General features: G+C 41.8%; 1 protein-coding gene across 3 annotated transcripts in view; it reads left to right on the top strand.

Annotated features, from left to right (window-relative positions):
• gabrb2a (gamma-aminobutyric acid type A receptor subunit beta2a) overlaps positions 1-24,112 on the top strand; it is an 84,175-nt gene that overhangs the window by 57,235 nt on the left and 2,828 nt on the right. For 2 of the 3 annotated variants that reach the window (XM_017711553.2, XM_017711554.2), the window contains exons 6-9: positions 10,509-10,646; positions 11,582-11,734; positions 20,786-21,030; positions 21,663-21,803. In XM_017711553.2, the coding sequence (XP_017567042.1) occupies positions 10,509-10,646; positions 11,582-11,734; positions 20,786-21,030; positions 21,663-21,803 (677 nt within the window). The remainder of the gene's footprint in view (positions 1-10,508; positions 10,647-11,581; positions 11,735-20,785; positions 21,031-21,662; positions 21,804-24,112) is intronic. The other variant, XM_017711555.2, reaches the window with a different exon arrangement.

The raw sequence follows: 24,112 nt of genomic DNA, 5'->3' as shown, positions 1-24,112 counted from the left end.
CATTCTCTCTTTCATTCTCTCTTACTCTCTCTCTCATTCTCTTTTATTCTCCCTTACTCTCTCTTTCATTCTCTTTCATTCTCTCTTACTCTCTCTCTCTCATTCTCTTTTATTCTCCCTTACTCTCTCTCCCATTCTCTCTTTCATTCTCTCTTACTCTCTCTCATTCTCTTTTATTCTCCCTTACTCTCTCTCCCATTCTCTCTTTCAGTCTCTCTTACTCTCTCTCCCATTCTCTCATTCTCCCTTACTCTCTCTTTCATTCTCCCTAACTCTCTTTCTCATTCTCTTTCATTCTCCCTTACTCTCTCCCTTATTCTCTCTTAACCTCTTTCTCTCTCCCCTTCTTCCTCTCCCATTGTTTCTCTCTCTTTCTCTCTTTCTCCCTTTGTCTCTCTCATTCTTTTTATCTTTTTCTCATTCTTTCTCTCTCACTCCCATTCTGTCTCTTTCTCTCATTCTCTCATTCTCTCGTTGTCTTTTTCTCTCATTCTCTATTACTCTCTCCTTCTCATTTTTCTCTCTCCCACTCTCTCTCTCTCTCTCTCTCTCTCTCTCTCCCACTCTCTCGTTCTCGTACTATCTCTCTCTCTCTCTCTCTCTCTCTCTCTCTCTCTCTCTCTCTCACTGACAGTTCTGTATGCTTTTTCATGTTTTTGTCCATAAGTGTTCTGTCACTACATTACCCACCATGCATTGTGCAAACACATCATTCAGCCATTGTGAGTTTCCCCATGGCGATAAAGAAAAGCATTGATGCAGAGGTGAACGAATACAGGTGTGACATTTGGTTTCTGAGCAGTTCACTAAGATAGCTGTCTCTTTCTACGTTATTCAGATAGCAGCTCGAACAGTTCAGGTAGCGTTTGTAGTTTTCCTCCCGCCCTGGCTTCTCTCACTCTGCCGACTGCTGTGGCATCGCTGTAGGCATGTTCACGGCAGATGCAGCGCTGGTTACATTTTTCATTTTGGCCACAGTGCACCTCTATTTCTGTTATTCTCTGTAACCTTCCTGTCTCCGTTTGTAGACTCAGTGCCCAGCACTGCACTGTACAGTCCTCTACACAGCGCTGTGTGTATCTCAAGTGTCTCACTGCAGTGTGTAGCCCCACGCTGCTGCATGCGGCCTAATGAGCCGCGGGTCTGAGCTTCCTATCCTTTTTTTTCCTTGATAAACTTGATTCTTGATCCATTTTTAATTGAGGTGATTCTGTGGCAGAGATTGCAGCGCTGGATCCTCCTCCTCCTCCTCTCCAACCCAGCCGCTCTGATCTCCTATTCAGCCCCGCAGGAGCTAATAAAGCAGGGTGCGCTCCAGCTCTCTGTCTCTCTCTCTCTCTCTCACACTCTCTCTCTCTGCAGCACAGTGATGTGATCTGTTGACAGAAGTCAGTCAGTCGATTGACACAGGCAGACTCAGTGGCACTGATATAATGGATTTAATGGAATCTGAATGACCAGCCTAACACAGCCACAGACTCCTCTCTCTCTCTCTCTCTCTCTCTCTCTCTCTCTCATCTGACTTTCCTCTCAGTCTCTCTTTTTCACTCTTTCCTTTTCTGTCTTCTCTCTCTCTTTCTACATCCCCATTTCTCTCTCCCTCTCCTTCCCTAGATCAATATTCTCATGTCTCTTTTCTCTTTCTTTCTGACTTCATTCTCCATCTCTATCTTTCTTTTTCTCTCCCTCTGTCTCTCTCTCTCTCTTCCAGCTCTCTTCTAACTCTCCTCACTCTGCCTCACTTTCTTTCTATCTCTCATTCTGACTCTTATATATCCAATTGTTCAGTTATACGGACTTCTGACCACTTTTTTGCAGAGCCACACATACGCACCCTCGAGCACGTTTTGCTGCTGAAACAAATGTCCACTGGGGGCGCTAAAGAGAAGCTGACACTTTAATGTAACATTGCGATTATTTTGCCTTTGAAAACGACTGTATTTGAGGTTTTGATGATTTTTTTAAGCTGTCAGTCATCAGCGCTATTAATGATAAAATGTAGAATAATTTCGGAGTGACTCTGATGTCTACCTGGGCAAAGCAGGTAGCTAATGCCGCCTCTAACACAGCTTCAGGTACGTAGCTATAACTATAGCTGGGGCTGTTCTCCTATAACGTTAGTTTGGTGGATAAAGCAGATTGTGTACTTGCTGCTACCAAGCAGAGGTTCCCACAACCTTTTGGCTGAAGATTTAGGAGGACGGGGGGACTGTCTACTGATCTAGGGGCGATTTATCTAGCTAGCCTCTTCAGTTACGTGTCCTGCAGTACGTAGAAGTTACCCGAGATGTCAGCTGATAAAGGTACATCTCTCTCTCTTTCTCTCTCTTTCTCTCTCTCTCTCTCTCTTGCTCTGTTTCTCTCTCTCTCTCTCTCTTTCTCTCTCTCTTGCTCTTTCTCTCTCTCTCTCTTTATCCCTTTATCTCTCTTCTATTCTCTTATTTATCTCTCTTTTCTCCTGCTCTCTGTCTATCTCCCTTTTCTTTTTCTCCCACTCAGTATTTTTATCAGTTCTCTCTATATTTCTCACTCTCTTTTTCAATCTCTCTTTCTGTCTCTTTGGTTTTCCCTTCTCTTTTTCTTTCATTTTCTCTCTTCTGTCTTTCATTTTCTCTCTCTGTCTGTCCCCTACTCTCCTCTCTTTCTGTGTCATTATCTTTTTATCAGTATGTGGCTCTCTTTCTCCATTTTGAGTTCCTTCTCTCTCTCTCTCTCTCTCTCTCTCTCTCTCTCTCTCTCTCTCTCTCTCTCTCTCTCTCTCTCCATTTAAAAGCCTCCACAGACAGGAGGATGACATGGGTACACCTCGATCGTCCGAAAACCTTTTTGCCGTTATCATCTTTTACATCCTGTTCTTCTAGCCCTCCATTAAACAGCATGAATAAGCCCTACTCACGAGTGCTGTGTGTGTGTGTGTGTGTGTGTGTGTGTGTGTGTGTGTGTGTGTGTGTGTGTGTGTGTGTGTGTTCGGGGGGGGTGGTGGTCGGGCTTTTTAAGCCAGTACCTGGCCGCTAAGTGCTGCACAGCTGACGCCCTTAAACATGAAGATTCAGAAACTCACCCTTAATTATTTATAACACTAAATAGGTCACTGGTTCTCATTATGAGTCGCAAGCAGCAACACGCGCTGCAGCAGATGAAGCAGGATCCACTGTAACGATGCAAGAGAAGAAAACACGGGCCAGCGAGCACACTGCCTCAGCCACGTGTGTTTGTGTGTGTGCTTTTGTAACCCAAAGCTGTCCCGGCATCGTTTAGTTACAGCCTGTTCGGAAATCCTACTGTTATTGTCAGCATTTATTTAGTGTTATAGTGTGTAATACACAGTGATGTACAAAAGACAGAGGCTCATTTATTTCATTTCCATTCAAAAAAGCCATTAAGGACCTTGTTATTCATTTTCAGGAGAGACTTCTGAGGAGTAGTAAATAAAAGATATCCACTTGCATAAGGAAGGAGGGTGTCAAGAAAAGTAAACGGAAATACCAGGAGTTTCCAAAACTAGAACTGTAAAATGATAATATTTACACAGAAAATGGGGCTCCTAACAACCATGCAAGACCTGGTAGACCACCAACACTGCCCCATCAGCTAAACAGCACTGAAAGCTTTCATCTTTGAGAGAGGGGAGAAAATCAAGCTGCTTCAGATCTGAAAACATCCACAGGTGTTTCTATCCGTCCTTCTACTGTGAGAAGATGACTCAAGTCTATGGGGTCTCAGCATTGGTGGTTCTATTACAGATGTGCAAGTTATACATGCCATTGGCAGGAACACACCCTCGTACCATAACAGAGACTGGCTTTTGAACTTTGCACTGGTAACGCCCGAGATGGTCCTTTTTCTCTTTGGTCTGGGAAACACAATGTCGATTATTTCCAAAAACATTCTGAAAGGTGAACTTTTCAGACCACAGTACACGTTTCCACTTCACTCCATCTCGGATGAGCTTTAGCCCAGAGAAGTCGGCGGCGTTTCTGGATGTTATTGATATATGACTTCTGCTTTGCTTTTTGTGGATGCAGCAACTGACAGCGTTTATTGACAAGTGTTTTCCAAAGGACTCCCAAGCCAGTGTGGTTATATTAATTACAAAAGCATGTTGGATTTTAATGCATTGCCGTCTGAGGGGTTAAAAAACGCAGGCGTTCAATATTGGTCTTTGGCATCGTCCTTCATGCTGTAACACCGGGGAGCGAGGAGGCGGATGCATATCCTGAGATAAGCGACTTTTGTTATGGGCAAATCCAGGGTCATGGTCAAGCCAGTCCAGGTTCCAATAATCTATACTGAGCTTAGGGTGGACAGACATAACTAAGAAACACAGCAAACAAATCAAACACAATCAAACATATCAAACAGTACGAAGACCAGCAACCAGACAGGGGAAAACACAGGGCTTAAATACATAAGGGTAAACCAGGGACAGGTGGAAACACAGGTGCAGACGATCAGGGGTAGAGTAACCAAACAAGGGGCTGGACTAAATACCAAAACAAAAACACATGGGCTAAACCAAAACACTACATGAAAACATGGACAGGACTGGGAGGGGCCAATCGTGACACATGCACAGAGATTCCTCTGGATTTTCCAAACCTTTTGATATTATACACCGTAGAGAATGAAATACCTATAATCCTTGTAATTGCTCATTGAGGAGCAGTAACTGGTTTTTGGTGACTTAGACTTAAACCTAAAAATGCTAACTCACACATGCTAGCTATTTAATAATAGGTGAATACTTGAAAACTACACTGTATTAATGAAGTAGCATCTTTCTGCTGTAAAAAAGAACAAGTATCTTCAAAATGGTCAGTTTACAGGAGAGAGCACAAATATTCTTTAATTTAATTGTAAGAAAGGCCCGGTCCCATTTCTTCTTTTTACCCTAATGTTAAAACATTACTTCGTTAAAATGCTACTAGCGCTGCTCTCTAGGTGACCCGGCGCGTCTTCAGTGATACACACGTGGACAAAATTGTTGGTACCCTTCGATTAATGAAAGAAAAACCCACAATAGTAACAAGAATAACTTTAATTTGACAAAAGTAATAATAAATAAAAATTCTATGAAAATGAACAAATGAAAGTCAGATATTGCTTTTCAAACATGCTTCAACAGAATTATTTAAAAAAATAAACTCATGAAACAGGCCTGGACAGAAATGATGGTACCCTTAATTTAATATTATATATATATAAAATATCTTTACATTTAGACCCAATTCCATTTCACCCCTTGCCCCTACCACTTAGCCCTCTGCTTTGCGCATTCTAGGGTTAGGCTGTCCCAATTTTTGTTGAGATAGAGGGGTAGGAGGGAACGCAAAGTGTTGGGGCTACATGACCCTCCAAACGGAGGTTTTTCAGAGACACGCTCCAAACAGAGTGTTATGAGAAAAAAAGAACAAGCGGCGAAGATGACCGCACAAGCGACCAAAGAAACCCACAAATATAAATATTATAAAATTACATTCATCACTGTATTATCTTAGTTTAATGTCGTTTCAGTGTATTAAGGTTGTTTTCTTCATAACATGCATAAAAAAATTGCTAAAAGCATGCTAATGTTTCTGTAGCTAGCTAGCTAACTTCCCATTCCACCTTAAATAGTTTGGCAGGATTGGCGCCAGAATGTCACTGCTGCTGTGTTTAAGGTGGAACGGGACAGTTCAAACAAGAAGCTGGTGAACATCTGACTTCAGCTTCATGTCACCAAAGAATCAGCGGTGGGCGATAATAAGTAATTGTCTTATAGCCCCTTAGAAGGCGTATGAGGAGCTGAACGTCTCCCTTATCTGCTACACACGTGGACAAAATTGTTGGTCCCCCTCGATTAATGAAAGAAAAACCCACAATAGTAACAAAAATAACTTTAATTTGACAAAAGTAATAATAAATAAAAATTCTATGAAAATGAACAAATGAAAGTCAGATATTGCTTTTCAAACATGCTTCAACAGAATTATTTAAAAAAATAAACTCATGAAACAGGCCTGGACAGAAATGATGGTACCCTTAATTTAATATTTTGTTGCACAACCTTTTGAGGCAATCAATGCAATCAAACGATTCCTGTATCTGTCAGTGAGACTTCTGCACCTCTCAGCAGGTATTTTGGCCCACTCCTCATGAGCAAACTACTCCAGTTGTCTCAGGTTTGAAGGGTGCCTTTTCCAGACAGCATGTTTCAGCTCCTTCCAAAGATGCTCAATAGGATTTAGTTCAGGGCTCATAGAAGGCCACTTCAAAATAGTCCAGTGTTTTCCTCTTAGCCTTTCTTGGGTGTTTTTAGATGTGTGTTTTGGGTCATTATCCTGTTGCAAGACCCATGACCTGCGACTGAGACCAAGCTTTCTGACACTAGGCAGCACATTTCTCTCTAGAATTCCTTGATAGTCTTGAGCTTTCATTGTACCCTGCACAGATTCAAGATACCCTGTGCCAGATGCAGCAAAGCAGCCCCGGAACATAACAGAGCCTCCTCCATGTTTCACAGTAGGGACAGTGTTCTTTTCTTGATATGCTTCATTTTCCCGTCTATGAACATAGAGCTGATGTGCCTTGCCAAAAAGTTCCATTTTTGTCTCATCTGTCCATAGGACATTCTCCCAGAAGCTTTGTGGCTTGTCAACATGTAGTTTGGCAAATTCCAGTCTGGCTTTTTTATGTTTTGTTTTCAACAATGGTGTCCTCCTTGGTCGTCTCCCATTAAGTCCACTTTGGCTCAAACATCGACGGATGGTACGATCTGACACTGATGTTCCTTGAGCTTGAAGTTCACCTTTAATCTCTTTAGAAGTTGTTCTTGGCTCTTTTGTTACCATTCGTATTATCCGTCTTTTTGATTTGTCATCAATTTTCCTCCTGCGTCCACGTCCAGGGAGGTTGGCTACAGTCCCATGGATCTTAAATTTCTGAATAATATATGCAACTGTAGTCACAGGAACATCAAGCTGCTTGGAGATGGTCTTATAACCTTTACCTTTAACATGCTTGTCTATAATTTTCTTTCTAATGTCCTGAGACAACTCTTTCCTTTGACACCTGTGATGCTAATTAGTGAACACACCTTGATTTAACGTGTCCGTTTGGTCACATTTTTCAGGGGTACCATCATTTCTGTCCAGGCCTGTTTCATGAGTTTATTTTTTTAAATAATTCTGTTGAAGCATGTTTGAAAAGCAATATCTGACTTTCATTTGTTCATTTTCATAGAATTTTTATTTATTATTACTTTTGTCAAATTAAAGTTATTTTTGTTACTATTGTGGGTTTTTCTTTCATTAATCGAGGGGTACCAACAATTTTGTCCACGTGTGTAGCAGATAAGGGAGACGTTCAGCTCCTCATACGCCTTCTAAGGGGCTATAAGACAATTACTTATTATCGCCCACCGCTGATTCTTTGGTGACATGAAGCTGAAGTCAGATGTTCACCAGCTTCTTGTTTGAACTGTCCCGTTCCACCTTAAACACAGCAGCAGTGACATTCTGGCGCCAATCCTGCCAAACTATTTAAGGTGGAATGGGAAGTTAGCTAGCTAGCTACAGAAACATTAGCATGCTTTTAGCAATTTTTTTATGCATGTTAGGAAGAAAACAACCTTAATACACTGAAACGACATTAAACTAAGATAATACAGTGATTAATGTAATTTTATAATATTTATATTTGTGGGTTTCTTTGGTCGTTTGTGCGGTCATCTTCACCGCTTGTTCTTTTTTTCTCATAACACTCTGTTTGGAGCGTGTCTCTGAAAAACCTCCGTTTGGAGGGTCATGTAGCCCCAACACTTCGCGTTCCCTCCTACCCCTTATCTCAACAAAAACTGGGACAGCCTAACCCTAGAATGCGCAAAGCAGAGGGCTAAGTGGTAGGGGCAAGGGGTGAAATGGAATTGGGTCTAAATGTAAAGATATTTTATCCCAAGCTGTTTTGGAGCATTTCTATTAGTCCATTCACCCTGAAGCTTTCACACAGAGAAAAGGACGTCTGCTGAGCTCAAATGGCGTAGAAAAGTAAACATCCAAAAACATGGAGATATGTGTATCTAACTAGCTAATGTGTTAAATTAATGCTGGCAAAACTGACTGCAAGATGCTGATGGTCACTGAATATAAACTTATTTGACAAGACAAATAAAGCACACAAAATTTAACCAACTTTATATTTTTGTCTGTGTTTTGGTCACATGGTCTGTCTCTGCTGAACCATGAACTACTCTTAAGGCCCCCACAGCACCTCACAGCATCCAAAAGTTTGAAAAGTGGTGTAAAAGAAGGCGCGTTCACCACCACTGGTGCTTAGCAACTCCAAACACTGCTTACTGTCTCAGCACAACAGCATGCCACTTTTACTAATTTCGCATAAATCCCCCCAGAATGAGAGCACAGAAACTGATGGTAGGAGAGTATGCTTGAAATTTATACAGAGAAAGGCAGTCAATCTAAACTCTGTCCGTGTGAATCAGAAATCAGAGCCCTTTTCTACTTTAAGGTGACATATTTCTGAGTGATACAGGCATATAACTGAGGGCTGGACATGTTATCTTATTCCTCTTATTCCTCAGGAATTGATTGGATGCCCATTTTCATGATCAGCAAGATCCGTCTATTTTACTGAAAACCCACATGAAAAAAGTAAAATCAACCACATTTCTGTCAAAAAAATGAAGTACTACAATATTTTGATGTGTCTTTTCTGTAGTTTTTGAAACATGATGTGTTCATTGTTGAAAAATCGCTTTTAATATGTACTTTTTTACATTTACGGCATTTGGCAGACGCTCTTATCCAGAGCGACTTACAAGTTGATTGTTTTTTTTACACAGGTAGGCCAAGGCGGTGTTGGGAGTCTTGCCCAAGGGCTCTTATTGGTATAGTGTAGGGTGATTGACCAGGTGGGGGATTGAATCCCGGGCTACAGCGTAGAAGGCAGAGGTGTTACCTGCTACACTAACCAACCACTTTTTAAGATGTAGTTAATGCAAAGTGCTGGTCAGCAGGCAGGTTAGCAAAGGCAAGAGAAGAAGACTTCAGGAAAAAAGAAACCCGTGTATGAGGGTAACTTCATAAGGTTCAGCCAACAACTCTGCCAGATATCTACCTCACTCCAGTTAATATGAACACAGGTTTTCAGTGTAAATGACCTGAAATAGCTCAGTAAGTGATTATTTTCCAGCCAGTCCAAACACAGACAGTGCGAGAGTAAAGTGATGAGAAGAAAGGACGTTGTCTGCTGACATGCATGTTCACGCAGCCGGGTGCGGAGGTGTTTTGAACGCTGTTCTCAGTCACAGTGATGGAGTGATGCTAAGATAAATTCTACTAACCAGTATTTTCCCTAACGGTGGAAAACGATGCACCCGAGCATCAGACGTCATTTAGAAGTGGGCAGAGATCACTACACTTCAATTAAAGATTACAGAGAAACAGGAATATGTCTTTTCAAGGTTATGCCACATGGGTTGGGCTTAATGTGACCAAGGACGTGTACTAACAAGGTAAAGAAAAAGTCCTTTTTGAGTTGAGGTTGATAAACAGGCGAGCGCTCATTGTGTTTCCACAGCAAGTGTTACTAGGCTTTTTTCACTGTTTGTGATGCCAAAAGTGACAAATTCACTAAAGGTGCTAAGAGTAAAATGTAAAATGAGCTTGGGCTTGAGGTCTAGCAGCAGCACTTCTGTCTGCTCTATCTGTTCTATCTGCTACACAGCGCTACCCGACACTACGTTGTGCAGTGTGTCTGGTGTACAGTGGCATTTATGCGTTGTACTGACATACTCCTTGTCCTGCTCTATGTGTGGAATCAATTCTTGTGGTATCTTTGCTGCTCTCACTCTAAAGTGTTTTGCAAGAGGATATAAGAAAGCAGGTATTTACGCTGAAAGTCAACTACTGTTTCAATCAAGCACACATTCAATAATAAAATAAAAGTTGCCCCAGTTGCTCCATAGATGTATAATGTTGTTGTCAGAACAAAATCTTGTATCTCTATTTTTGTTGTTTTTCAGTTTTTGACATGATTTGAAAGTATCTGTTGCTCTTTACATTGTCCGTAAATTTTATGATGAACGGACCAAAAGAAACGGCCCAAAATAACTTGGGGAAAAAAGTCTGGTTCCATTGACTTACATTAAAAGTAAAGCAGTTTGTTTCCTTCTCCTGTAAAGTTACAATTTTGGAGATATGAGGTTTTCTTTCGACAACAGTGATATATAATGCACATCTTTTCTCATAAATAATAATGCAAAAAAATGCATGACTAAGCCCAGACACTCAGTTCTATTCCACAAATAACCTTAGGAGTACATTGTTGTCTTGTTGATTGTTACTTTTCATCTTGTGTGCTCTGTAGTGTGGGTAGTCATGAAATACTGTTTTAAGTAGTTGCAACAAAATCAACTTATGCTAATAATGGGACGCTGAGAGGATTCTGCTGTTGTATCGTTCCTTCTTTTCGCCCGTGCTGATAGTCTTTCTCATGTCTTCCTCTCCCTACAGACGGCTATACCACAGACGACATTGAGTTCTACTGGAGAGGTGGAGACGGGGCAGTGTCGGGAGTAGAGCGCATTGAGCTGCCTCAGTTTTCAATCGTGGACTACAAACTCATCTCCAAGAACGTGGTCTTCTCCACAGGTACCCATCACGCACACCAGCACATATACCCTATGGCCAAAACAAATGTGGCTTTGTGCGGCCAAAGCCGGAGTGTTGCTGCGACTGTGCCGGCTTTGGTAGAATGACCCCGTCCAGCCTGCGAGCAATGCAGGATGAGTAAGTCAGTGAGTAAGAGAGCATAATTTGAGTTTTTTTTGGCTTGTGTTATTACCGTCGCTGGTCTGCCTTTCAGGAACAAAAAAGAGGCAGACAAGGTCTAGGCTGGCAGAGTAGACGTTTCTGTCTCTTTTCTCTTTGGGCTGGTTCACATGCCCCGGGCAGGACTGGTCCGAGAAGTGTTTGTCAAAGTCAAGCATTCACAACACAAATCAAGCGATTTTTGAGTGATTAGTTTGGTTCTTTGGTCTTGTGTATTTGTAAGAATAAGGAGGAGCACTTTGCCGAACCATGTGCATCTTTTCTTAACCAAAAGCTTGTCCTGCACCATTCAGTCACAGCTTATATTGACATTTTTATGTTATTAACAACATATATTGTCCGTCAAGTTTTTCAAAATATCTTAAAGGCAAATTAACTTCAACTTCATATGTTAAAATAGAAAACTGAGAGTCAAGCTTCTTATTTTGTCCCTTGTAATATCAGCACTCATCTGCACTCAACCCCTTTTAAGCTGTTTAAACCACCTTTAGGCCGTAAGAGTTCCAGCATGTGCTGTTAACAATAGTCTGCAAATGAAAACTGTCAAATAATGATTTAGATAAAATCTGCTCTTAGTAGCTAGGAAGACACATTGATGAACACGAGTATTGCAAAATATGCCCAGATGTAAGCGAAGCACTGATACTGGAAGGTAAGACTGGGATTTATTTATTTTTTGATCTTGTACGTTTGTGCTATGTCATTGGCCCATCTCTCTCTCTCTCTCTCTCTCTCTCTCTCTCTCTCTTGACCAGGTTCATACCCACGTTTGTCCCTGAGCTTTAAACTGAAGAGGAACATCGGCTACTTCATCTTGCAAACCTACATGCCTTCCATCCTGATCACCATCCTGTCCTGGGTCTCCTTCTGGATCAACTATGATGCCTCTGCTGCCCGTGTGGCTTTAGGTGGGATTTCTGTTCATAGACTTCAAATTGAGCTGGTTCTGTAGATCACAGGCTTCATACTGGGACTGGTTCTGTGGACCATGAGCTTCGTATTGGTTCTACTGGCCACTGGCTTGATAATTGTCCTGGTTCTGTAAATCACAGGCTTCATACTGGGACTGGTTCTGTGGACCATGAGCTTTGTATTGGTTCTGCTGGCCACTGGCCTGATATTTGGGTTGGTTCTGTTGACAATGGACTTCATATTAGGACTGATCCTGTAGGTGGTGGGTTTCATTCCGGGGCTGGTTCTGTAGACCATGAACTTCACATTAGGTCTGTAGACCCTATACTCTATGTTGGGACTGGTCCTATGGACTATAATCTTTATATTGGGACTTGTTCTATAGACCATAAGCTTCATATTGGAACTGATTCTATAGACAATGGACCACATAAGGATAGATCCTGTAGATATCATGGGTTTCATACTGGAGTTGGTCCTGTAGATGGTGGTATTCATGTCAGGGTAGGTCATGTAAACTACAGATGCTGTATTGGGGCTGGTTCTGTAGACAGGTTCCATATTGGGGCTGGTACAATAGACAGGCTTTGTCTTAAAACTGATCCTGTAGACCATGGGCTCCACATTAAGACTGGTTTTGTAGACTATAAACTTCATAGTTTCTATAGACCATGAACTTTATATTGGGGCTTGTTCTGTAGACCATAAGCTTCATATTGGAACTGATTCTGTATACAATGGACCACATAAGGACAGATGCAGTAGACCATGGGCTTCATACTGGGACTGGTACTGCTAACCATAGACTTCATATTAAGGCTGGCTCTGTAGAACTATGAGCGTCGTACTGGGGCTGGTTCTGCTAACCATAGGCTTCATGATGGGGCTGGTTATGTAGACCATATGTTCTATACTGGGACTGGTTTTGCAGAATATGTGCCTCTCATTGGGACTGGTTTTGTAGGCCATAGGCTTTAGATTGAGGCTGGTATTGCAAAGCATGTGCTTCATTTTGGGCCTGGTCTCTGGTACAGTACAGCTGCTCAGATTCAGCCCTGGGGGACTTCAGTGCAGTGTAGTAATTTCCCTGCCTGAACACACCTGATTCAACTTGTCGATTCAAGGGCTTGATAATTAGCTGCCAAGATGAGCCAGGTGTGTTAGAGCAAGGAGAGCACAGGGGTCCCTTAGGACTGGGACTGAGGGCCACTCATACTGAACTCTAACAGCCTATATACACCCAACACTGGCTTACCTCAGGAAAATATTCCAAGTATCTTTTGGTTTTATTTGCAAAGCATAAATATGATCCAAATGCCTTTGTTTAAGCTGCTTATATATACATATATATGACAGGTTTGTCTGAATGTGCACCAAAACAGTGGAACTATGTAGAAAAACTCCAGTGTCTAGCCCTGTTCTAGAGATCTGCTTTTCTGCATAGTTTCTTTATTAAAAGAAAAATGTCAAGCAGCCCAAAACCACTTTTTAAAAAAATTTAAAAGCACTTAAAATAACTTTCACCTTCAAGATGCATAATTTTGTAGTCGTTTAATGAGAAAATCTCACTTTAGAAACTACTGCAGTACCGCTGTAAGAGGTAAGCATGTTTACACCAGTTGTAGTGATAGTTACATGTTTCATTTTGGCCTCAATGTCACTTTATGATCAGTTTCAAAAATGAAAATTTATACAAAGAGGGCAGGGGCAGTGGGAAGCAATAATGCCTCACAACAAGAAGGGCCTGGGTTCAATTCCCCAGCCAGGCAACCAGGGTCCTTGCTGTGTGGAGTTTATGTGTTCTCCTCATGTCTGTGTGGGTTTCCTCCCACAGTCCAAAGACATGCAGTCAGGCCAATTAGTAACACAAAGTTTTCTCTAGGTTTGAATGTGTAGGTCTGCCCTGTCGTGGACTGACGACCTGTCCAGGGTTTTTCCTGCCTTCCACTCAATGGCTGTGTTTACATGCAAAGACTTTTGCCAGTCCAATTGATCACATTTTGATTATAGATTAAGACTGAGGTATTTATATGAACTCTTCTCAACAATCTGATAAAAATCTCCATTTACACACACGCAACAAGTAATCTGATACAAAATGATGTGCATATGCAAAGAACCACTTAGTGTAGACGCGTTGCCATGACAACAAGCATTACGTGAGGTCCAGTCAGAGTGAGATGAGCAGCAGTGAGCAGTGCTTGTGTTTTTATCACTTTAAAACGATGTCAGACTCAGGAAACCATCCTTCACATGTACTTATTAAAGAAGACTGAGAGAAAGACGTCGTGTTCTGGGACACGTAAGCTGGATGTCCGTCCCACCGCCGTCTTTTAAAGATCAGAGCATAAACTTCGTCTCCTCTGCAGGGCAGTTTCTGCTCCGCCATGTTGAATGTTATAAACTTTCACTGTGACGTGACTCACATGCAGAACTGACTTTCTGATTGGGATTGTAATCAGATACAGGCCTTCACACGGTTATTATTCTTCTATTTAGCGGATTATTTACAGGATTACCCACCTCGTTCAATCGGAATCGGAATTGTATTCCGATTCGCCCCAATCAGACTAGTCTATTCCGATAGTGGTGCTTACATGGGGGTGTTTTATTCTGACTGAGCCATTATTATTTATTATTAATGGATTATCAGGCTGCATGTAAATGTGGCTAATGAGCGCTGGGATAGGCTCTAGCTCTCCCGTGACACAGGAGGATAAGCAGGTCAGATGATGAATGAATGAATGAAGAAGGCATGTTTTTAGTCCTTAGATTTGATTTTTTTTTTTTTCATATAATTTTTTGCCCTTTTGCGTTTATATTTCTCCAGCATTTAGGTGGCTATTGGGATATTTTTGTTCTGAGCCCAGTTTAATTTATGACCCTGCTCAGATGCTCCTGGCTGACTGGATATTGGCTGCATGACTCTGGGGAGAAGACTTTTGATCACAATTCTGGTTGGACACCAAGAGGTCAGCAAAAGCCTAATGTTTGTGTAAGGTCCCACCCAGTTCAGCAGGATGCCTGAAGTAGAAAATGCGGACGCTTTGTGGTAGCCAGCCTTTCCCCAAACTAGATTAGATGGTGCCTGGGCTGGCGTGGGTGTAGAAATTGCCCGGCTCCAATAAAACAGCCAAACAGTCAGGGTGCCCTGTCGAGACGAGGGGGACGGCCCTGGGAGAAAAAGCCGCCCTCTCTGAACCCCACGGAAGATCGCACGGGCGGATCCCCTCTGATCTACCGCCTCTGATTGCGCTGACAAACTCTGGGTCGGATGGTCGTTACCGATGTGTTCTCTGGCTAATAGGGCCGTGTTCTGCTGTTATGAAAAAGTGCCTGTCTCTGCCAGTGGTCCTGCAGGGAAGGCGGCAGATAGAATAGGTGACTGATGAGCGAGGGAGCGCTTTAGCGTTTTGGGTTTGCTTGTCACAATCAATCTGTCTGCACTGAGAGCCGTGTGACAGCTGAACAGATGCTACAGCCTCCGCGTGATGTTTAGAGTGAAATACAATAGCTCTATTAGAAGCCTAAGAAAGTCACTCTCTCTCTCTCTCTCTCTCTCTCTCTCTCTCTCTGTCTCTTTGTTCACAGTCTCTCTCAGTCAGTCTCTTTTTCTCCCATTTGTCTCTTCTCACCCCCTTCTCTGATTGGCCCTCTCTCTTCCCTCCTCTTTCTTTCTCTCCATTCCTCTCTTTCTTTTTCTCTGTTCCTCTCTCTTTCATACTCTATCTCATTCTCGCTTGATCTCGCTCTTCTCTCTCTTGTTCATCTTCTTTGACTGCTTTCCCCCTCTCTTTCCTGTTTCTTTTTTTTTCTCAGTTTCTCTTTCTTTTTCTTTTGTTTTTTTCTTTCTTTTTATTATTTATTTCATGCATTTAGTTGTTTTCTAATTCTTTTTCTCAGCTCTCATCTCTTTTTGTCTCCCAGTTTCTCTCTCACTCTTTTTTCTTTCTTTTTTCTTTCTTTCTTTCAATTGTTTTGCCTTTCTCCACCCTTTTTCTCAGACGTTCTCACTTTCTTTTATGCTATTTCTCTCTCATTCTGTTTTCTTTCTTGTCCTTTCTCCTTGAATACCTCCCTGTCTTCACTCTTTGTCTCTCCTTCATGCTCTTTTTCACATTCTCTCATTTCTCTCTCCCCTCTCTCTCCCTCTCTTTCTCCCAGTTCCTCTGTAAGTCTATCAGTGTCTGTGTCGCTCATTCATGCTCTTCCTCACAGTTTATTTCTCTCTCTCTCTGAACATTTGTCTCTGTCTTCCTCTCTCTCTATCTCTAGGTTTCTCTCTTTTTCTGTCCCACTTCTCAGTTTTTTCTCCTCTCTTCAGTAACTGTCTCTCTGTGTCTTGCTGTCTATCTCCACCATGCTCTCTGTCTGCTGATTCAGTCTCTCTCTCTCTCTCTCTCTCTCTCTCTCTCTCTCTCTCTCTCTCTCTCTCTCTGTCTATCTCTCTCTCTCTCCTCTGTCTCTGTATGGTAGTAAATGAGATCACTATCAGAGGCAGTCGACACTGAGCGTGTTTGTTTAGGTACATATGAATTTAAACAGATTGTACATACAGATGCCTCACTCATCAAAACAATGGCACTGTGTCAGGCAGGTGAGCTGGCATATGAGGAACGCCGCCGGACAGCCGGAAACAAGTGAAATACAGGATGTGCTTTTGCAGCCCTGTCTGTGACGGAGGGGTGGAGGACAATGACTTCTGGCAGCATCATTTCTCCGTTTATATTTGCCAGCTATGTTTCCATACCGTTTATTTATGGATCCATTCTGTGTGCTGTGAGGGTGATAAAAGGTGACATGAAGCAAAGCAAGGTTATTTCATATCATGTGATAAAAACATGTCACTCTCCAGAATATAAAAAATCGCACAGAACTGGATTGAGTACAGTACAGTGGTGATGTTCTGGACTGCATCACTGCTGTACTCCTCTGTGGTCCATCGTGCTGAACTCTCCTGCTGTGTCCACAGCACCACACTAACGTCACTGTCATATCCCTGAAATTGTGACTTTATAATATTAGAATACCATCCTCTTTTTTGTGGATTTTTATCCTAATTTCTTCTCATTTTAGTCTCAACCTCAGACGCTCTGCCCCTAATATCTCTTGCGTTAAGTTGGCCACAACTATCAGGAATTCGATTGGCTGTTAGTTTTATCAGTCTGACAGACTTTTGCGAGCAGTTAGTTGCTCCCGTTCGCTATGATTGAGCCTTTCAGAGCGAGACAGTTGCTAGATTGAAAAAGGTTTGCAAAGTTCATGGATTTGCATCTTTTAAAGTTATGCAAGAGATTTCTTTGAAACATTTAGTAGCTTTTAAGCTAGTTATCCTCAAGTGTTCCGACGCATTTTTTCTTTGATGGTAGCCACATTGGTTTGTGACAGAATGCACCAAACTCTCTGACAAAGTGTGAAGTCTGGCTTGCAGGATTAGGGCTGCTGGATCTCCAATAGCTTGCTTTTTTAAAAGATTGGTAGTTATATTCAGAGAACTTCCACTGGTCCTCAAGCTTTTGGTGATGTCATCTCAGAGGCTTTAGAGTAACATTAAATGATCATAGTGCACTGATAGGGAGTTATATATGTTATATTATGCACTGTTCTGGTCCAGGAGCCATTATTTTAAGACCTATATAGTGCATTAAGTAGAGACTAGGGCTATGTTCACATTACCAAATAGCATAAATCCGATTTTTTGCCCTGATGTGACTCAGATCTAATGTTTTTAGGGCTGTGTGGACAAATTTGATCTTTTCAAATCCGACCTAAGCCACTTTCGTATGTGGTCGGCCCTAGATCGGATACGTATCTGATTTGTGACCTTGTTACCTTAATGTGATGCTCAGATCGGAATTCATGTGCTTTTTTCCCATTGCGTGTGCGCCATCATTCAGTGTTACCATGGCAGCAGCGCCGAACAGAAATGAAAGCCTGTAAATGGTGGAAAAGAAATGCATCTCACCTTTTTCTCCTTCGTCTCGCTCTAATAATGAAGCTGAGAGCTGATCAGAGTTAACGATCTTCTCAGTGAAGCTAGTTCTGCTCGTTATTTGTGCTGATGATGCAGTGATTCAGTCACGTGACGTTACTGAGTAGGACGAGCTCATGCGGGTCATTTTAAGACGCCGGTTCATTCACATTAATGACAGATTGAATCACTTACCTAAACGAGTGTGAACCATCATGTCAGGGAGATTGGATTTGAGTGAAAAATCAGATTTGATTAATGAGGCTTGTAGTGTGAACGTAGCTTAGGGATCGGTTTGAGATTCTGCCTGGGTCTCCACCGATCACTCTATACTAACATGCTGGGATGAATGAAGCGCCGCCACATCTTTCCAAACTGCCAATAACACAAGATTGTTGGATGGCTCAAAGCTTTTTGGAGGAGAACGCTAACTGCTTAGAATTAACTAACAAACACTGGTGGCCAGCACCGTGCTGAGTGATGGTAAGAAAAGAAGAGCCACCCTACTCACCCAGAAAGAGTGAGGACAGTCATGCTGTCGTGGACTCATGATCTAGACTCACAATCAGGTGTAAACCCATGATCTCCTAGGTGACAGGGTCAATGAGAAGCACCATTCAGGACATCCTTAACCTTAATGAACATCCTTAACCTTACTGAACACTAATGGAGCAAGGTCATTTTGAATAGGCCAGTTTCTATCAGTCCAGTCATCATGAAGTGCCTCAACAATGTAAGTGGCAGCTACAGGTTTGTGAAGGGTGTAAACTTTGAAAATGGGAGAAGTTAACTTTCTTTCATAAGTTTTAATACAACAATGGTTCATAGCACCACTCTGTATTTCTTTCTGGAGTCCCTGTATTCCTGTGTTGACATTGCTTCTGTGCTGTATTGCTGGTTACATGGTGATTCTTCTGCTGCACTGTACTGTCGTGCCGTCCAGAGTGTGGTATTACACTGCTGTCCATGACACTGTACTATAGCATTGTCCACATACTCAACTATACACTCACTGGCTCTTTATTGGAAACTCCTACATTGTAGTTCCATCTCACTGGTCTAGAGTTAGAAATTGTCGCCCATGTGTTGCTGCACAGTTTGTATCTGCCATTTTCATCTATGGTCAGTACTGAGTAAACACCCCTGAAACACAGCTGTGTCTGATACACTCGTACCAACATTAGACACTCTATCGGGTCAGTGTCACTGCTGTACTAAGAATGATTGACCTTCCAGATTACATCTGGACAACAGCTTTCCTGACCAATGATGAATGGGGTACAGGCTGGCTGTCACACTGACCTATCAATCCGTCATTGTTTCTGCGATACTGTTGCTAGGTTCAACAAACTTTACAAAACCCGATTCAGCCGGAAGACATATCAATAAACTGAAGCTGCTCTGTGATAACAACAGAGAGACATGAGTAGAGGGAGAAAGCTTTAGATCCCAGTGAAAAAAATGATAAAAATCATAAGTTATATACAAAGACGTGATTCAGTCTCAGGTCCCTGCTGTAGCTGTAATGCAGGATAAGAATATATGTCAGATGAACACTCTCACACCTTTCACACGCATACAGAATAAGAAACTTTTAAAAGTGAGTGATACACTGTAAATATAGGCATTCTGATCAAGAGTGAGCTGTGGGCTACATCTTCTCATTAGGTTGAATGGGACTTTTGCCAGAATTCTGTAAAGCTTGTCCAGCTTGGCAACAGTTGCCACAAAAGTGCAAAGCGCGGGGCTTGGATAGGTTAATTGAGCGGGCAGTTGGGCAAGAGCCTATAACCTTATACAATGGAACTACAGTCATGCAAAAGTTTAAACACCCCAAATGATATGTTGTGCTGCTTTTCTAATTGAACAACTACAGGAAATAAATTTTTTTCTGTTAATTTTACAGCACAATTTCTGTTTATGTGCTGCATTTATCTTATTGGACCATAACAAAATATAAAATGTGCCATAACTTTTGCACAGGCCCCATTTTATGTTTTGTTTCTTTCCTGAATGTTAAATTCCATAAATAAACAGCAACTGTGCATGAAAGTGTGCAGACGTATGTTCTCTGTAGAGAATGTGTAACTTATTTTCACTTACAAAATCAATACAAACGTTTGCATTTGACTGTATGTAGTGGGTGTTTCCAACAAAGTGGCCAGGGAGTGCAAGCAGAAAGTGGGTGTTTTTACACAGCAAATCTTAAAATAGTGAATAAATCTAACATTTCTCCTGTTGAGATTATTGTAAGGCTGAGATTATTTACCTTATTTCTAGACATTTTTATGTTTTAAGTACTTTTAAGTAAAATTATCAAACAATACGGGCAGATAATTTTGCTCATTTTACGAAATGTGCTTGAAATCAGCAGTGAGATCATTTTACTTGACGAAACAAGTAAACAGTGTCTAGAAATACGTTAGATAATCTTATAATAAGAGCACAACCATCTCAAAATGTCAAATATTAGATGTATCATCTGGATTTAAGATCATTTCACCTGAGAAGATACCATTTTTGTAGGGTAATAAAGTGAAGCATGAGTTGTGTCATTAAGGAGGCCGTATCCTACATTTAATTGTTGTCCCTTTATGATATTTGTGTGGCTTTAAAGATGCAAAAACAGTTGTAATTCATTTTCACATGACCGTTTCCAGCCTCATACTAACCCTTACAATTAAACAGGCTGTTTTTTTTACTGTGCCTTCAAGACCATTATAGGTAGACAAGCTCTCTTGTGATGGGCTTCTCTGTATTGTATCTCATTCAGAAAGACGTCTTGGACTCGGGGCTGAAACACTCCTTATAACTTCAGCGTAAGTGGGCGGAGCTAGCCTGCTGAAAGTGGAATAGGTGGATGTGTGTAAAGAAGTTGTGGGACGTCACACAAACGATGAATAAGCGGGCTGTTTTTGCAGCTTAGCTTCCATTGACTAGGGAGTGAATGGTATACTTTGAAAAATCAATAGCGCTGGCGTCCTACAGCAAACTCAAAAAAGTGAGAAAAACCTGATGTTCTGTGATGTTCTGTTTAATGCTGTTTTTTATTCTCTACATACCACCTTGATTGCAGGTATCACCACGGTGCTGACCATGACCACCATTAACACCCACTTGCGAGAGACCCTTCCCAAGATCCCCTACGTGAAGGCCATAGATATGTACCTGATGGGCTGCTTCGTCTTCGTCTTCCTGGCCCTGCTCGAGTATGCCTTCGTCAACTACATCTTCTTCGGCCGAGGCCCTCAGAGACAGAAGAAAGCGGCGGAGAAAGCGGCTACCGCCAACAACGAAAAACTCCGGCCCGACCCCAACAAGGTAGCGTCCGTCTGGATGCCCTTATGTCTAAAAAAAAAAAACAGAAAAATAAAAAACACCTGGTTAGGGTTTGGTCCAGCGCAGCTGTTCCTCTGCAGTAGCTGGTTTGTTATTTTGAGGTTATGTGTTGTGACTTCTGTCCCGCGCCCTTTCAGGATCAATGGGCTTTAGGTTTTTTTGTTTTTTTTTTGTTACGACTCTGGAAATTCACCTTTATTTTTTTTCCAGTGGCGTAGGTTTGCTGATCAACCACAGTTTAATGGATTTTTACCCTCCGAAGGACATTGTGTGCTTTTTTTTTCCTCTGGCGGATCAGAGCAGAGTTTGGGTAGCAGTAAGCGGTGACCTTGCCGTTTCACAGGGCGAGTCATCTCAGCTCAGGGCTGGCAGGGCGTCAAGCCGCTCGCTTCATAATCTTATTGAGCTTGAATAAGTTAGATGTGCCAAAACCCTTCTATCTCTTTCTCACTCTCATTCTCTCTCTCTCTCTCTCTCTCTCTCTCTCTCTCTCTCTCTCTCTCTCTGCCTCTCACTCTCCCTCGCTCTCTCTCTCTCTCTATCTGTCTATCATTCTCTGAGTGTCGCAAAGCTTCCATTTCCCAAGTAACAGTGCTGATTTTGTGTACTTGCAGTGGATGGTGGGAAATGTAGTTCAGAGAGACGATGCTCTGTATGCCAGAATGAAACAGAGGGAAATTGACGTGTATGACTCGATGTGGGATCCAATCTTTGCGGAGGATGCTGCATTAGGACTAGGCGAGCAGAGACTTAAGGTACTGCCAACTGGAAAGTTAAAAAAATAAATAAAAAAAAATTAAAAATGGATCTGCATCGATATAAGCAATCAGAAATAAATAATTAATGGCAATAATGAAACCACCTGAGCTGTTTTTCTTTTTGTATTTGTTGATTTTTGGTTGGTTCAGAGTAACGGTGGTAGCCATCATCATTTCCACCACTTCCACTCCCCCCTTTTTTGATTTGATTTGCTGTTTGCACCTGAAACTCTTTCCCAGTAAGCATGTCCATTTGCTGACTGCAGACGACTCCTTTGTTTTGGAAGGGACACAATCAGTGTGATGAATTCTCAGTTTCCGCACTCTTTTAACAGCTCCTCTCCGTTTTCCACCGGCCGAATAACTGGTGTCATTTTACGGGCAGTTCCGTTAAAATAGTGAGGTCCAAACACTCCTTGGAGGGCCTCAGCAGCAGGACTTGCCCAGAAGCCGTCGCAATCTGACGCCGTGGCTGCGTCTGAAACCACATACTGCTACACTCTGCATGCCATACTAATGAACGTACTGCTAACGTGCGAGCTGTACTATTTAGCGTAGTAGTTTGAGGTTTGAGACGAAAAACCAGTTTCTTTTTAGAACCTAAAAACATGGTGGCCAAAGCTGTACTTGTCCCAGAGCAATATAATACTATAAAATATTTCTGGCTTAAAAAATGACCGCATTTAATGTTTTAGGCTTTAAGTTTAGCATAACTGCTAATGTGATTTTTTTCCTTTACTCTGCTAGCTCGCTACGTAGCAAATGGCTAGTGACAAAAAACTAAAACCATGCACCATTTACATTCTTTATCGCAATTTTAAGCAAAACAAGGTAGTTAGTTACAACGTTTGTGCACACTAACTACCTCAGTAAAGCTCTCTTAGCTGTAGTTTCACTTAAAAATCCTGTCTTCATTGTTTCCTCCTTCCCTTGTCCTGCTTAGCGTAGCATCTGCTATACTCCGCCAGCTTGCCAGTTAGCAAAGGGCTAACAACAACAACAAAAAGAAGATTAATGCACCACTCGTTTTATATCACAGTTTTAAGGGAGATGAAGCAGTTAATTACAGAATTGTGCACACAAAGTTTGCTAACCCAGCTAATTACCTCAGTAACGCTAATTTCTATTCAAAATCCCCTCTTTATTGTTCTCCCCTGTCCTTGTCCTGCATAGTGTAGCAGCTTGTGTAATGTATGTTAGACACACTTAGGGCTTAAAAATAGCGCTGAAATGAAGAGGTAAATAGTCAAGTAACTCAGCAAATGTGGAAATGTTCTGACCTACAGGTAGATCGCAACAGCGAATGTCATCGGTACAACAGCTGTAAATGTAAACTGTTCAGTCGACAATTTTAGCCGTTTAAAGGGATCTTCTAAATCAGTATGACAAAGGCACCATGGCAAAAATATAAAAAGATGATGCTATTTTTTGAGGTAGCGGTTCTGGTGGTTAGTCAGCAGTCACAGCACAACAAAGCCGAAAAAGCTTCATGCAAAAGCTAACACCCACATGAGCCGAGGAGGGGAGGGGTGCAGTAGGCTTGCTCTTTATAGCGGGGTGAATCAGAGCATGTTGCTGGGTGGGTTTTTTCTTTTTTTTTCTTTTTTTTTTTGAGGAGGGGGCGTCAGAGGAGCCTCACGTTCTCCCCTTATTCCAGCCTTGTCCCTCCCTCCATCTCAGCAGTCCTTTCCCTCACCACTCTTCTGGACCTTTGCCTTCATGAGTTCGCCTTTTCCTTTGCATTTATTTGCCTGATTATTTATATTTGCAGACAGAATTTTAACCATGTCGTGGTTGAAATTCGGAAACGACTTTGCTCTATTTGCTATGCAGAAACTGCTGCTTAAACTATAGCATGGTGTGTACTACAAATGTCGACAGCATGTTTTAATCAATAGTTTGGCCAAAAATCTAATTTACACAATTTTCCTACCCCAAATGTGGTCAATTAAGCAAGGTATGTTTGTTAACTGAAGTTTACTTCTTTAGTTTTGCGCTGGAGCTACGAATATAATGTCGCTAACAGGTAATGGAAGCATATGGCATCGTGTATCAAGTATGCAGCTAAATAAAAAATAGCTAAAAAAATACTAGTTGCTGTTGTCAGGCCTGAATTTGCCAATGCTTTACAGTTAGAGACATGTGTTTAGCGACTAAGGCATGCAGTGTGCTTGCTAACTGCCTAAAGGCTTCCATTACTTGTTAGCTACTGGGGATGCACCTTCATATCAGAATCAGATCAACATTTAATTATGTATTCATTGTGTTCTGGAAAAGCTGGTTGACACTGGATTACCTACTAGTGT

Source organism: Pygocentrus nattereri, chromosome 11, assembly GCF_015220715.1.
Source record: "Pygocentrus nattereri isolate fPygNat1 chromosome 11, fPygNat1.pri, whole genome shotgun sequence".
Taxonomy (NCBI): domain Eukaryota; kingdom Metazoa; phylum Chordata; class Actinopteri; order Characiformes; family Serrasalmidae; genus Pygocentrus; species Pygocentrus nattereri.
This window is presented reverse-complemented; position numbering and strand designations above follow the sequence as displayed.